This window comes from Pezoporus wallicus, unplaced genomic scaffold (genome assembly GCF_028554395.1).
Source record: "Pezoporus wallicus isolate ANWC-B61680 ecotype Strahan unplaced genomic scaffold, APGP_CSIRO_Pwel_v1 contig_2025, whole genome shotgun sequence".
In the NCBI taxonomy this organism is placed as follows: Eukaryota; Metazoa; Chordata; class Aves; order Psittaciformes; family Psittacidae; genus Pezoporus; species Pezoporus wallicus.
The window spans coordinates 4589006-4605224 of record NW_026640253.1 but is presented as its reverse complement, the minus strand read 5'-3'; the positions used below and the strand labels follow the sequence as shown (position 1 = coordinate 4605224).

Here is a 16219-nt window from a genome sequence, read left to right as displayed (position 1 = left end):
CTGCAGCTCGTACAGTTTACTTCAGTCCATAATAACCAGGCGTTTTGGAAATGTGCTCTGCTAGGTGCTTTTATTTACCCTTCTCTTCTTCTGTAGAGCATGACTGAACTATTCAACTTTTCTCTATTCAGACTTTCAGCAATAAGATAACCTAGATTCATCTCTCTTCGGCCACCTCAGATTGCTGTTATTTCTGTGGGTTGAAAAGCATGAAACTTGATGAAGGGGGTCAAATATTTGCTTAGTCTAAATCACTAACATCAACTTCTGTGCAACTATGTCAGTTTATACCTGCTGTGGATCTTCCCTAGACGTGTTACAGGAGAATGAACAGAGGACACAGTCTTACACAGAAACACCATGATTTGTTTTGTTCTCTATTTAATCCCTGCATTGACTGATTTCAGCATTCAAAGGTGGGATTACTATTTTTTTTTTACACGAAGCTCCCAAATCTCTCCACAGTTCTGGTTTGTTGTTTCTCTGCTTTCTCCCCTACTGCAATCAATATTTTATCAGACTTTTCACAAATAAGAATACACACATATAAAATAAGCTACAATGTCAACAATGAACAGATACCGGGAGATAGTACCATCAACCTCCAGGAACAGGAAAGTTTTCCAGATACACACAGCATGATTTCCAGCTCCCCTTTTGTTACAGACACATGGAATGGGTACAGTAAATTACAGGGACATTAATTTGGTACGTCTGTCAGCTCTTGTCCGTTGTGACTTTGATACCACTGGAGCTGTCAAAGCCTTACACCTGAAGTATGATGTTGCCATTTCATCTTTTCATGGTCCTCCCAGGAAGAAGGTCTGATTGTAGCAAAGTAAGTAGTAGTTGTGATTAGCAAACACAATCCTGGCATAGTCCTGTGTTACCCTTCTGGGTGTGTATGTAACATGTTATCTTCAAGAGGACATTACTGACTATCTGGCAAGCTCACCTTCCTTCCCCTTCTTTTTCTTTCATCTAGAGGAACCTCCCACATATATTTGTAGCCAAACGGAGTAGAAAGAATTTGTGAACTATACTAGCCTCATGCCTTCAGCCCTAAGTGTAATTACTGAGGCTTATGACAGCTGGAAATCCAGAGCAGCCATATCTGGTCCCTTTTTCCAGTCTCTTGTATCTGTGTGATTGACATGTAAAAAATAATATGAGAATAACCCAAACCATGCCCATTTGGTTTTCTCTCCTGCCTCGTATCTGTCTGTCACCAGATGCTAATAACCTTTTCTTGTTTATACTGGTTTCCGGTCAGCAGGTGCCTCAAATTCGGGGTTTAGCTTGATTTTTTTTTTTTTTTTAATAAAATCTTCATTTCTCTTTCTGTCTGTCATATAAAAGACTGAGATCCTTTCTGATGAACTGCTTTGCTTCTGTTCTCTTCTTACCTCTCCAGTCAGATGAAATAGTCTCATCAGAGTTGATGGCAATACTCAAACTATTCCCACTTCCTGCTACAAGTAGCAGGAAGAGTGTGTATCCTACTTTTTGGAGACCCACAGTGCATGACCATAAGAAACAGAAGTTAAAAGGCACATGATGAGACAACAATGAGTTGTGTTTGCATATTTCCTATCACGTACCAGCATTTGCTTGTTGGCACCAATTAACAAGTAATTGTTAATTTAGAACAACTTTTAAAGTGTTGTGCTGCTTCCTGCATTAAAGGAAATAATTCAAAGCCACCATGGGGTCAGCCTACTGCTATGCAGCATATTTATCATTGCCATTAGCTTTTTGGTAAAAGTGCTGCTTCTGTCTAGAGGCCACAAATCCTGTTTGTGCTTCCTGTTGCAGAATGTTTATTACACAAGCAATCAGCAGCTCCATGTGGGTGTTCTGAGTCCCACTATCGACGATGATGACAACAGATGCCTGGTGGATGTGAACAGCAGGCCCAGGCTCATTGAATGCAATTATGCCAAAGCCAAGAGAATGAAGCTTTACTGGCAGTTTACTCAGGTAATGCTTACTCAGCAGGCATTTCAGAAAGTTCTAAAGCTCTCTTTCTGTATCTGAAGTGTGAGTAATCTGTTCACTAACAGACTAGAATCAGATTTAGCCTTGCTTTCTGTGCACAGAGCCAGGAAGCTGTGTTCGCATTTGATCCCTACCTCAGGAAGTTATAAAATTTGTATTTTATTTTCTGAGTTCACAATGAATAATTTGTTTCTAAGGCAGATCACTGTTGCAGAACTCTGTCAATCAAAAGAAAAAAAAAAACAAAAAATAAGTTATTTTATAATCAAATACAAAATAACCTATTTAAAAATAAGGAACAGAAAGCTTACTGTTCGGTTATTTATTTAGAAGTAGCAACTCAGAAAAGGGGGTGGTAGGTCACTGGTAATAACAGCCTCATATTGAGCTACTTTTGCATGTTCCTTACTTTAAAAAGCTAATGTGTTGTGTGTGTGAAAGAGAGATCCAGAGTGGCACAAGTAAATGCTGGTAAGTGATTTCACAGTGGTAAGAATGCTGGACATTTGAGTCCAGGCCTGGTGCCAGCACTTCTTAACTGATTGAGAAGTACAAAGGAGAACTATAAAGAAGCTACAAAAGTTCTAGGGCTAGAAAACATGCTCTGTGATGCAGTGCTTACGGAGATCATGCTGTCTGGTTCAGCTAAGACAAGCAAAGTGACTCAAAGTGTATCACTGTTTCCACAGAGGGATACAGGTTACCCTGAAGACAAACCAGGTTCTGATGTTTAGAAGCTAAAGATACTCAGATTTAGTCTCTCAAAGGAAGGAAAGATTTTCCAGTTAAGACACTGGAAGTTAACCATGTCAGATACTGACATGTCAGTTGCTTTGGATAAATAAAATTACAGTACTTCGTACACCAAGTACCTCATTTAGCTTCTGGGAAAAATTTAATAGCTAGTGCAAGTTTGACTGCTCACAGTTTCTCCTCAGCAGGTTTGAGCCTACAAATCTAGTTATGTACTCAAGCTCATGAGCTGAGGCTCACCATTAAGGTAACTTTATTCCTGCATTTAATTTTTCTGTAATGTCCACATGGGTTTGCAAATACCTTTTCTGCCAACTCATTAGTTTCTTTTTATGTGACTTCAACAGCCATGACAAGTATATTTTAGGACACTGGTAATACAGTTCAGCATCTATCTTAGTGCAGAGTCATTTGGACACTAATCAGTAAGGCATACTATTAATATAATTTGTATTTATGTTTGAAGTAATCCAGATCTTTGTCTTTTAGGGTAACTCTCAAGCAGCAGACCTTAAATCCCTAACCTGGAAAGACATCCCAGCTTTCCCCTTCAGTCCCCTCAAGGGCAGAATTTTAATTACATCTTCTCTCAAATTTTAACAGTAGTCTTGTCATAAGGGGGGCCTCATTGTGGCTGTCTGTGCACTGATAGTATCATTTTAAAAGAGTATAATTAACATATTTAAATAATATTTCAGTAACATTTTAGTACTGTCCACCTATTTAGGGATTGCTCCCTGTAACCCAATCCTTTGGTGGCAATTAATGGTTTCTGCTCCAGGATACTGGTGTATTTTGTAATACTGATGATGTTAGATTTGGTTTAGGAGGCAGCAGTAGAATGCATTGATAATTTTATTATTTAAAGCTTAAAAAATGGTATTTAATTAATTAAGGTTATTTATTTTCTTTCTGTCTGTATTTCCATTCCATGTTCCAAATGTGATCTCCCAGTGAAGCTACAGTGATGTTAAACAATTCAATGGACAGCACTTCAGTCTTCTACAAAGAAACTTCCACCCAGGAGAAGTGAAAGCTAATTAGTTGTTTCCTTACGATAAATTAAGAGACAAATGAAATAATTAAAAGCTTTCTGTTCAGAAAGAATTTTGTTAATGCCAATGCAATTAAAATGCTGTTATCACTCAACATACAGCATGGTACACAGCCCTTTGTACATTCTGTAAGCTAGAAGAAAGGTGATGAAAGTAACCAAGGCTTGACAGGATCAACTGATGAACTCCATTTGAAATGCTCCCGTTAGTTTGGTGACAGGTTTCTGTGAATCGCTGGAAGCTGTCTATCTGAGAGAGTCTTTTATATTACTCTTTTAAAGCTCTGGTACTTCTTTTCCATATTATACAGGGAGCAGAACTCTTGAAAATAAGCAGGACTGTAAGCATTGATGCTTATGTAGTTTTGAAGTTTGTGAAATATAAATTAACTTCCTTTGACTGCAAGTATGCTTTAAATTCTCTGGATTCTCTAGCCTTTCAACAAGACTGTCCGATTATACGGATAATTAAAAGTACAGCAGTGCAAGTGGAGAATTGCCTCAGAAAGGGAATGGGAAACAGACTTTACCAACCAGAGTACAGTAAACTAATTGAACTAGATTTCCCCACAGAAATCAGTGTTTGCCCTGCATTCCACACATGTTGAAATGTACTGAGAGAAAGTAGAAATAGGGCTTATCATCAGCTAGTGGACACGTTCTTGTTTCTGTAGATCTATTACAGAATTATTTAATTCTTAATTTGCATATTTGTATGATTAGAAGTGTGTGTATGTACACATGTAGCCACGTGTGTGTATGTGTATCAAACTTTATTTCTTTACAGAAAATATACCTTCTTTGGTGTTAGAATTTTAAATTACTTGGCTACCTGTTAACAGTGGTAAACAGCTGGAGTCAGGCACTCAGGTGTCCACTGCTACCTTGTGAATGGAATAGTGATTTGAGGGACACTTACATGGAAGGAACCACCACTGGTACTTCAAACATTTTTCATTACACATCATGCTGGCTGACTGGACAGAGGCCTTGAGAGATTGGTTGTGTCTTTTGGTACAGGACAAACTTGCATTGAGCATTCAAAGTTTGTATGATGTGTTTGTATAATCAGGATTTAGCTGAGCAAATTTCCAGGCTCCATGGTTTTATAAAGCTGCCAAATGTGATGAGACCAAATAAAATTCAGTTACACACTTCCTTCCAAGGCTTCTTCAAGAGATTATAACTGTAATTATGGCAAATTATGTAAATTAGCCTTGAAAAGATTCCCATCAGCTGGGTAGTGTTCAAGAATGTTATTGTTCAGGCTGTTTGTCAAGTCTTCTCTTAGAGAAATGCTTTTTTTGGGTATATTTTTAATGCTGAAAAGTCTTCTAGGTGTTTGACAGTTCATCTAGATCAGTCTTGTCTCACCACTTTTTCATTTAATCAGAACAAAATTAGACCTTATAGCAAAATCATAAGTGATCATGAGAAACGACACAAGGCAGAGAGGATAGAGACAAGAATTGCATAGAAGTAAAAGTCAGAATTCTACTAAAATATTAATATAAACATGATATCAAGGAAGCTGCTCTGGCATCATGAGCTGTGAAGTAAGTGAAACCTAACCTCAGTTGCCACTGAGTCCCCCTTATTTAGTACTAAACAATCCTGCTCACACCCTGTGAGTGCTTTATGGCAAGGAGGAGGTGCATATGCAGCGTGCTGGCAGAAGCAGCCTGCTCCCTTGCGCAACGGAGCATTTGCAGAAAGCACCATGTCAGCAGCACATGTGCATGGCAGTCACTGCCCATGTGCTCAGTAAAGCTGCCATCCTCAGGCTGCCACAGTGATTGTCTGCCATGGGCTGTTGGGGTAACAAGGAAGGTGCTGAAACGTAGGAGATGGAGGCCAGTGCACCTGGACACAAAACTCCTTGGGACATCTTTCAGTAGACACTATGGCCAAACCCATGCTCTTCTGAGCTATCTGATACTGTTAAGTTTGTTCTGTGTACTAAGAAATAGAACATTCTAAATGCTTCAGTCAGGTTTTTTGGAGGAGGTATATTGGTTTGGGGTTTTTTTTGGAAGTTTCTCAGTCTCCGGCCTGATTACTCAGGTTTCTTGCTGATAGAAAGGCAGGCACGACACAATGCCTGACCTATGAGTGAAATTCATGTCTACATGCATGACCCAGGTGGCAGAGATCAGCTAGAGAATACTTTATGGAATGTTAGGACTCCTTCAACAGCATAAAAAAGGCGAAAGGATGATGTTTTTCTGTAATTACTCTTTACCTTGAAGTGTGTTCATGTTTCTATGCAGATACGGGTGTGACTGTTTCTTATGCTTTTAACCAGACTAGCTGCACTGTCACTGCTGTTGTGAGAAACATGACAAGTGAGGGCTCAGTGGAAAAAGAGGTATAAGAAAGGACATGAGGCAGAGCTAAAAACTGAAGAGATTAATCCTTTCAAGTCTGTTCCGTGTTGAATTCTTTTCAATATAGCAAGCTGTGTTAATTTATGTAATTAAAATTCCAGCGTGGATGCCATAGAAAGATTAGAGTATGCATCTGTAGGGATAGCCCTCATGGGAGGGAGTGGCCATGCAAAGCTGGGCTCAAGCACTCCTGTGTACCCTTATCCACTGACACTTGCATCTGCCTGTGATGCTAACATAGCTTTTATGTGTTACAGAGAACTGATTCTAGTTAGTGCTGGAGGTGTCCACAGGAATCTTCCAGTGGGTGGTTTATGCTTTCCTGAGAAGCTGTAAATAAAAATTTGTTGCTGACAACTCTACTTACCATATGTATAATTTTCCAAATATCATAGTAGGAATTGCTTTGGAAGGAGAAGGAAAGACAGACGAGCAAATGAGATGAGCAAATTAGTTACTCAGTTACAGTGTTCCACAGATAAACGTAATGATTCAGATCTCATTTTAATAGGTATTAAGTAATAGACAGGTTAAGTAGTCTATGTAGCTGTGTAAAGAAAGAATAGATCTTAAAATTAATGAAAGTATTTACATCTTATTCCTCCTACATATTCTGACCTTTGCCAGACAGTCATCCTGAATTATTCTTCCTTGCATTTATTTTACAAAGTCAGGGGACATGCAGTACTACTGCTAGCCAGAACCATCACCCACAGCAACACCCCAAACAAGTAAGCAAATGCACGGTGCAGCTGCATGGCAGGATTAAGCCGGAGGCCTGTGAAGCAAGCAAAGAGTCTCTGTACCAATTTCATACGCCCCCTCGCTGAGCATACCTTCCTCAGAAGTGGAGGCTAACACCATTAAACAGCAGTTTCCTTCTAAAGTCCACTCCCAGTTCTCAACCCGTACGTTAGCCAAGGACATCGATGTACAGGAGGGATTAATTTTAGTAGAGTTGTGTGTCTAAAGGAACAATAGTTCCCATGAACTTCTTCAGATTCTTTCATTATGAGAACCTTGGGGTAGAAAAAATGCATCATTAATTTATCAGGAATTTGAATTTATGCTGTACTTTTAACCCCAAAGGACACAAATACACTCAGTATGTATTTGCAATATAAGACACGCTGTGCTGCCACACAGCTATGTAATTATGCAGTGCTTGTCTGCCTGTCAGCTCAGAACAGTAAGTGATCCTGATCCTGTTAAAAGAAACAGAGATTTTGATCCTGCAGGAGAAACATAGAAACAGAGCCTAATTATTCAATTAATTGAGCCAACAGACTAGGTTAAGCCCTGTATTTTTACTGAGGTTATCTGATTTTTAAATAACCACCATTGACAAGTGTAAAGCTTTAAACCTCGACCACAAAAGAGCACTTCCATGAGCCTCAGGGGCCCCCATGCAGTGTTGGTGTATGGGTCCAGTATATCAGCAGCAGTTTTTTCTGTACCTTGCAACTCTTTACCTGTCTTTGGTCAAATATTGCCCTAACTTGCCAGTGTTTAATATTTTAGCTAACTGGATAATTGCACAAAGTGTTATAGCTGGAGGACAAGGAACCTGAACTGTTGTTCTGCTTAGACATGAGAAAGTGATACTTAGTGTTTTAATTTTTGTTTTGCACTAGTAAATTTGTCCTTAATTCATGTGCAACTTAACCAGTATTCCTGTCATATTGAACACTCTCTACAAGCAGGTGTATTAGAGTAAGGATTTTTTATACTCTGTGAACAATGTCTTACTATAAGCCTACAAACTCTTTAGTCCCATTAATGCAGGATAGGATTGTTTAGAAGTACAAAAATCTGAAAGCGTTATCATTCTCCATTTTGAATACTTGACTTCAACTTAAATATGAAAATGTATATGCAAAATAAATGCAGAAAAAAATAGTAAATACAAATTCTATTATAATGTATTTTAACAGCTGGTGTTAAATTTGCTTTCAGTTATTGCTGTAGGTTAGCAGTAACCAAAATTTCCTTGGAAAAGTTCAGTGTTCTATTTGGAGTAGTTTTCTAGTAGCAAGTTTTAGTCCTTGCAAATTAGGTGTAGAACTTATCAGCTAGAAAGTTTGTGTGTGAATACAGCAGTAAAATAAGCTTTTAATGGGTGCATTTCAAGTCTTTCCCAGCATATCTCATTATGCAGTATTTATTCTCCTGAGGACTACATTTAAGCTCCAAAGACGCTTGTGCTGAATTAATTTAGAAGAAAGTTAACACATACCCATGTCTTTTTTCCTTCAAAACAGATACCTTATTTGCATATTTTAGTATATAATTTTAAACACCACATTTATTTACAAAGAAATTATTTGTTCTAGTTCCACCTGATTTTTCCAAATTGCAGATATCCAGACAGGCTCCATCCAAAAATCACAGATGACAGCTGCTGCTGACAGGGTACTGCATGGCATTATAATGACATGTATGCAAAAGAATGGCCAAATCCAGAATGTTTTCTACAATTTGACCAATAACCAAAACTTCCCAAATAAAGGGACTGGGTTTTGGGAGATCTGAGCTCTGTTCTTAGTCCTTTGTTTGCATTACTGGACCAGTCACTTCTTGGTCTCTGCACTCCTCAGCTGCGAGACAGATGGAATTATTTGTATCTTTAGCAAACATAATATTATTTCTAATTTCCCAAGTGAAAACAAAACTCTGTCCTGATCAAGTCAGTACAAGTTGCATCTTTAATTCCAGTGGAAACAAGAACATGTATGTAAGCAGGTTTTGGCTACCAAAAAACACCCTACAAACCAAGATGCAAATGCTTGAGGAAAATGTTCACTTGGAAGGCAATTAAATCAGGAGGCCATAATTTATATATATGATGAGAAAAAAGTTTGTTACTTAGTGAGATGATCAGGCCATCAAGTTTGGTATCCTGAACCTGACAGGGACAATATGCAGTATAACAGACAAAAAATAGGTTATTTCCATTGGCTGTGTAAACTGTGCAAGGTTTGTGCAGCAGCTGCAAGGAGGTTGCTTTCCCAGTATCAATTAGCATCAACTAACTGTTTGTGTGGTTACTAGAGAAAAAGCCATTTTAAGTAACTAGATACTCTGACCAGAGTCCAAAACAGCCCAGCCTAAATTCCCATGTTATAATATGCAGATCGATTGCAATACTAGTGCAAATTCATTTCTTAATTTCCTTCAGTTGGCACTCAATTTATTTCTTCGTCTCTAGAGATTGGTTTAATCATAAGCATATAATGACAATGCAAAGAGTTCAGTTTCTGGGTTAAAATTAGTTAGGAAGCCTTCATATTGACCACTCTGATTAGAAAAATCTAGACTAATTGAATACACCACACACACAAGAAGTAAAACTGTCATTCAATTTTTTTGTTTTCCAAAAGAGTTAACATTTTAGTAAGATTTAAGCCTCACAAAGAAATAGGAATACATATTTTCTCTCATCTAAACCCCATAAATCTTTGGCAATCTGTTAAGATGTCTGCAGGAAATGCCTCGTCTTTCCTAGGGAAAATATAAAATCTTGGGGTTTCTAATTGTGCCGAAAGGAGGTTCTTATTTGTCTGGCTGAAAATGAATAACTAAGTATACCCTGTGCTGCGTTGATGCGTAATAACGTGAACTTTTCTTCTTTGCATTAGTTTTCTAGATGATATGCTATGTTAGAACAGTATTTTCATCCATAAGGAGAAAAAAGATAAAAGAATAAGGCAGTAAGGTGTTCCTAGGCATAGCCTCCAGCTGCATGCTGTGAACAGATTTTCATTAGCAAGTAATATTGCTTCTTGTGCGCACTCAAAAGTGGCAAGACATGTTAACAAGATTTTTACATGGACAAGCAATGCAGAACAAGCCTTAGAAAGCAACATATTTGGGCCAGTTCTGTTTAATGTCTTTACCCAGGCTGCCCAGGGAAGTAGTTGAGTCACCATCCCTGGAGGTATTGAAAAGACCTGGTGTAGATGGCACTTAGGGACATGGTTTGGTGATGGACTTGGTAGTATTAGATTAACGGTTGGACTCTGATCTTAAGGGTCTTTTTCAACCTAAACAATTCTGTGATTCTGTATACAGAAGTGATGCTTGCTTCAAAACCAGTCAAAAAGGTGAAATCTAGGAATACACAATTTGCTACATCACAGATCAGAAAATTAATTAACTAGATTAATTACCTTGTCTAGAAGACTGTCTCAGGCAATGGTCAGCACTTGCTGCTTCACAGAAATGAGCTCCACTCTTGAGCCAGCGATTAACTATAGCACCAGGAGGATTCCCTTCTTGACTGCTGATGCTTTCTCTTCACAGAGACCAACATTTGATTTGTCTGAACGATCATCTTGGCATGCCTATAGAAAGTTGTTTTATCAGAGCTCTTATAATGAACTCAGACCACTAAAAACATCTAGTCAGTCACTGAACATTGATGCCTGTGTCCATTAATTTAACAGGTTTCCTATAGCCACATAAATCACAGTTATAACAAATTTCTAACTCTAGCAATCCTTTTTTCTGTAGAAAGTTCATTTACCACCTTCACACTGGCATTCAGAGCTATTCATGCTTTTGACCACTGAAGTCAGATCTCACTAATTTTCATATACATCCTAAGCAAACTCCTAATTTTACTTCATTTTGGGTAGTTCCCCCATCTGAATATTTCACCACACTTTAAACCATCTTTGTTGTCTTTCTCTGTCTTCTACTTTAGACATCTCAAATCGAGCCTAGATCAAAGCAGATAAATCAAGCCTGACTTGTTTGCAGAAGTCATTTATATATAATGTCAGAAACAAAGAGGAAAAGGTAACTTTTCTAAGCTTTTCACAAAATGTATTTCTAAAACATGCAAATAAAGCCAATATATCCAGCACACCCATCTGTTTCCTAGTTATATCACAACATTCTTTCTCTATGGAGGCAGCTACTGTATTGCACAATCTATGAAAAGAAAGATTGTCTTAGGAAAAAAAAAAACAGTAGAACTAAATTACCCTGCAGAAGACATTGGTGCAGAACATTAACTTTGGATTCTTTTTTATTGTCCAGGTAACTTACATAGTATAGAAACACGTCTTAAGTTCTAATTCAGAACTTTAGAGCATTCACAACTAGTTAGAGCACCTAGTAGTCAGCTACAACTCAGTATAGTAGGTTCTGCATTTAGTTTCCTGTTTGGTTGGTTGTGGCTTTTTTTTCCCCAAGTAGGACAGTAAGCAGTAAATGACAAAAGCAGGATGCAGGAGGCGCACTCAACAAACAGCATCCCCTTCAATAGTGAGAAAGCAAAATCAGAAAATGTCAGCCTGTAAATCACCTCTCACCAACAAGTACTTCCAGATGAGTGTCAGTTCTCAAAAAGGCATTCAGTTTATTTCTAAATGAACTGGCCTGTTAACTTGTTACTCAGGACAACAGCTGTAGTCAGAAAAACCGTGTGCATCATTATCAACTGCTTAGCATAAAGCTAGTTTTTCCATTTCTACAAGGGACTTACTAGGTAATCCTAGTTATCAGAAGAGCAACATAATAGTGTTCAATAACTAATTTAAAAAGTCATACTGCATACCTAGAATATTGTTTCTGCAGATGTTCTTCTCCTATGTCAGAATGATTTGCTGGCCACAGTAATGATTCATGTTTACTTTCTGAAAAATCCCTAATGAGCCTCCTAGTCTGGCTACTGTATTCTGCTCTAAAGCCTCCTTCATTTTTCTTAATTTTATCACCATCTTCTGTAGTAAACTGCAGTTCCAGGTATCATATCATAAAGAGCTTCTTCACTATTTCAGTGAAGGCTTGAATTTATTTCTTTGCAAGGTATTATTTTTTTAATCTTTTTAATTTTAATTTTTTATTTTTCTAATCTTGCTATTAACAATGGGACTTTGTAATCTTTTATAAATCTGTGGCAAAATTATATCTATATGTGGAAAATATTACTGATGGGTATAAATCCATACATTCCACCTCTGATTTTTATGTTGTTTCTCTATAATTTGTTTTCTCCTCCAATTACATTCTCTTTATAAAACTGCATTTCCTTTTGCCAGGAAATTGTTTTATTTAAATACTGTAATTAACAGCATTGTGTACTTCCTGAAGATGTAACTATTACACTTTTAGAGGGCTCTGCTCAGAACCTAGACTGTTCTGCATTCCCGTAGCCAATCTAGGTTAAAAAAACAAAAGGATTGCAGAGTCCACTGGTTACTAAAACCTACTTTGGACATACAGATAAGGCTGCATCATTTGATTTGTCACAGCTGCAGTATTAAAAACTTGTTGCAGCAATATAAAAATTTAGCATTTCTGATTATGTAAAATTTGAACACTCAGAAGTCTTGGTAGTGGAATGAAACAAAGTGTGATGTAGACATTAAACTGTTGTAACTGTTGAATGATATGTCTAATTCCATTGTTGGAGAATGTATTTACCAGTAGGTGTAAGGCCAGTGCTCGAATGGCTACCAGACAACCTGGCTACCAGAACCTGAGTGCAGGAGGAGAAGTGAGGAGGAGGGGAAAAATACAATTTTTTTTCCTTAATCAATGGTCTGGCTGATCCCTATTATAACTCCACCTAAGTTCATGTTGTACACAGCAATTAGTTTTGGTTAGTATTGGAAAAATAAGATCACATTTAAGAAGCACCAATAGCAAATAGTGATCTAAATAGCTGACAGACAACATTTTTGAATATGTAACACTGTTACTATATTGTATATAATATATACTGTGTATTTCATACACATAATAGCAGTTAAATGCACCTTATTTTCACAGTAGCCAGATCAGATATATGAGGTGCTAAGAGCCCTTAAAGAAGGGCAACAGCTAACAATATAGTTCACTGAGAAATACTTCAATTTAAATAGTTAAAACTAATTTTTGAACAGAGTATGTTATAAAGCCTGTGTTACTTACAGAGCACCTATAGGCCAAAGAGTTGGGAGAAGACTGGAGAAGGAATTAATTCATTACCTATAAATACCATTATATATACCTGTATCCTTCATACCACTGTAAATCAGAAATTCTAGTCTCAACAACATCATCCAATATTTCCAAGCAATGGGCGATACTGAAACTACACTAATTTTACTCCATGAGCTAAATAATTCACTTTTTCCTATGAACGCTTTCTCACTGCAGCAGCATCCATACAGGGTGACCACAGAGAAGACAAAATGACTTGTTAAAATTGAGTAATTTTTTTCTTTTTTTACGACTAAATTTGGTGTACTAACAGTCACTGAAAATCTGGGGAAATGCATGAGATCATGCAATCTGTTTGGAGTGGAGACTATCTATTTTATATATATCCCAGCATAATTCTTTGATTCAAATGTATTGAAGCACTAGTGAAAATCAGAGTTTCTATCTCAAAGGTAGAGTGAACATGTAAATATTTGAGGTGCGTGATTGAGGTACAAAGAGAAAATTACATTCTAGTGAATGCAACAATCTATACAGCATACCTGATACAAGATTGGATACACTTATTAAACTTCTAAGACCTTTTCCTGAAATAGTCATGGTTAGGCAACTGAGAGCACTTCTGTTTTTTACCTCTCTCTTTTAGATAGAATAACTTGAGATTTAATGGGATGAGAAAAAAAGTAGGTTTAGAATCTGTAAAGAAAGTGTAACTAGTTTAAAAAAGCTATCAGTCTGGTTTTCAGTAATGCTGACAGCCTTCAGCATTCATTTAATATCCCTTATTTTTACAAGTGATCAAACCCTGTCTTAAGCTTCATGCCCAAGAGCTGGTTCAGCTAAAGCAACAACCTCACTTCCCCATTTTTCCTTTCTCCATGGCTTTTTCTGGGAAATTTGGAAACCCAGTACAACAGCTTGCACCTTACAGAACCTATCGCACCTACCTAAACAACAGGAATGCCATGGATCACATCTAGCAAATGTGCCCAGTACAAACAATGACTAAACTGACCAAGTCAATTAGGTGTTTTGAATTATTTATCCAGCTTTAATGATGCCATATATCCACATCTGAATCCTTCTCTAAGATACCTAAACTGTGTGAAGTAGCATTTCTTTTCTTTTCCTGCTGAGTGCTTTTTGTTTATATATCAAAACGCAACCTTGGCAGTCTCACTTCAGAGTAACAAAGAACAGAAAATTACTTGGTTCTTAGTGAAGAGAATTCTTACTGAAGAAAGAGAGTAAATATACAGTAAATTTCTGTTAAATCTAGACAGGAAAAAAGAAAAATAAATTACCCTATGACCAGTAAGATGTCATCTGATTACAAGGCAGCATCCAGCACAAGAGATAAGTAACCATAAGGTGAGCTTTTTGGCAAGAAAACCCACAAACTGTTCAGGACGTTTTAGCTAGGTACACATTTACAGAAACTTCTTAATGCATCTTTTGTCATGAAGTCAGAGCATGCTTTGTTCTGAAGGGCATTTGTCTGAGGAACCACGGTATGTTACCCCAGTTCTGCAGCAGCAGTGATATGGAGGGGCAGAATTCCAGGTTACATGGTGTGTGCACACTGTACGTATTTCTTTACAAAAAAAAAAAAAGTATATAACATCCCTGGCATTTGCAAAGGAAGCTGTAGCAATGCTCTTTCCCATTTGCAGGCCTTTGGCTGTGAGGCCTTCTAGACACTAGAGAGACTTTATGACAGCTTTCAGCTAAGCCTGGTTCTGCAAGGACCAGTATTCTAGAGAGCACCTATCCCACTTTACTGCCCGGCAGAATAAATACAGGAAGGGGAAGGTTTGGGAACTGTGCATCCACCAACCCCAATAATCCAAACCAAAAACTATAAAACAGTTCAGCAAAGACTAATTACTTTGTACAGCTTACTAGCACTCCAGATCTAACCTGGAATATATAAGTATACACTTACAACATGCTGTTCTTTCTAAAATCATGTCAGTCTTCACATACAACAGACTCGCAAGTTGGACTGCCTACCAAGTATGTTGGACCATCTTTGTACTGCAGTTGTTTGCAGGCACAGCAAATTGCATTCTTAGATTCCATATTATTGGATAGATACTACTTTAGTGAAAGGCTTGAAAGTAAACCTCTTACAGAAACTACAATAATTCTAAAGCAAGTCAATAGTATTGCTTTCCACTGTGTGTTATGTCACATTCCTGTAGCTATTGGTCATAACAGGATGTGTGACTTGAGATAGAGTTACTGTTAAAAGTATGCTTATGAAGCACTCCATCAGTTTTATATGCATCTAAGTCTACCAGCAGGCACTGAGAACATTTGTGCTTCTCACAAGAACTGCTTCGATTTGTGTTGCAAAACCCATGAAGTTTTCAGTTGAACTTGTTAGTGATGTTATGTTAGGCCTATTTTTATAAAATAGATGACCTGGATATTTATTTATCCTCTTGAGACTTCTACTGCCATTGAGCTGCCTCTCATCAGCATTGATCTTAATCCTGATTCAGTTCAGATGGGCAGAATTCCTCTTTAACTTGTTTCAGCCTATAGAACTGTATTTTATGTACCTACCCTAGGCTATCAATTTTTTGCTTTTGAATGGGAAAGTAGGGGTCTTACCTAGGATGGGGAAGGGAAGCACATAGGCAACTTGTCTTTCACTTAGTATGAAGTGTAGTATTACAATAAACCATTTTGCTGAGCAAGTGGTAAACATGACTGTACAGTTTTATACAAATTTTACTAAATGGTTATAAAAAACAGAATTAACTAAAAGGACACCTTTGTTTTTATTTGGCTCTAGGATTCCAAATGCTAATGATGAACAGACCTGAGAAACCATTCGGCCAAGTAATGGACCTGAACTAGTCTCCCATAACTAGTTAGTTTTCTGACAAGACAGGAAGTGGGACAGCATCTTTTCCTTGCTTCCTTAGGCAAGATCTGACCTGAGGATGTCTTAGACACCAAAACTGAGAAAAGAACTAACTGATAAATGAAAGATACAGAATTAGTTAACTTAAATCACAACAACACAAGCACCCCCAGCATCAGCTGTAAGTACAGGGAAGCTGATCTCAATTTTGGGTTTAGG

At 37.6% G+C, this 16219-nt stretch overlaps 1 protein-coding gene across 2 annotated transcripts in view; it reads left to right on the top strand.

Moving 5' to 3' along the window:
- GALNT18 (polypeptide N-acetylgalactosaminyltransferase 18) overlaps nt 1–16219 on the top strand; it is a 242084-nt gene that overhangs the window by 223246 nt on the left and 2619 nt on the right. The window contains exon 10 of one of the 2 annotated variants that reach the window (XM_057418168.1): nt 1816–1980. The exons of the other annotated variant lie outside the window; for it this stretch is intronic. Coding sequence (XP_057274151.1) covers nt 1816–1980 — 165 coding nt within the window. The remainder of the gene's footprint in view (nt 1–1815; nt 1981–16219) is intronic. 2 annotated transcript variants of the gene reach the window in all.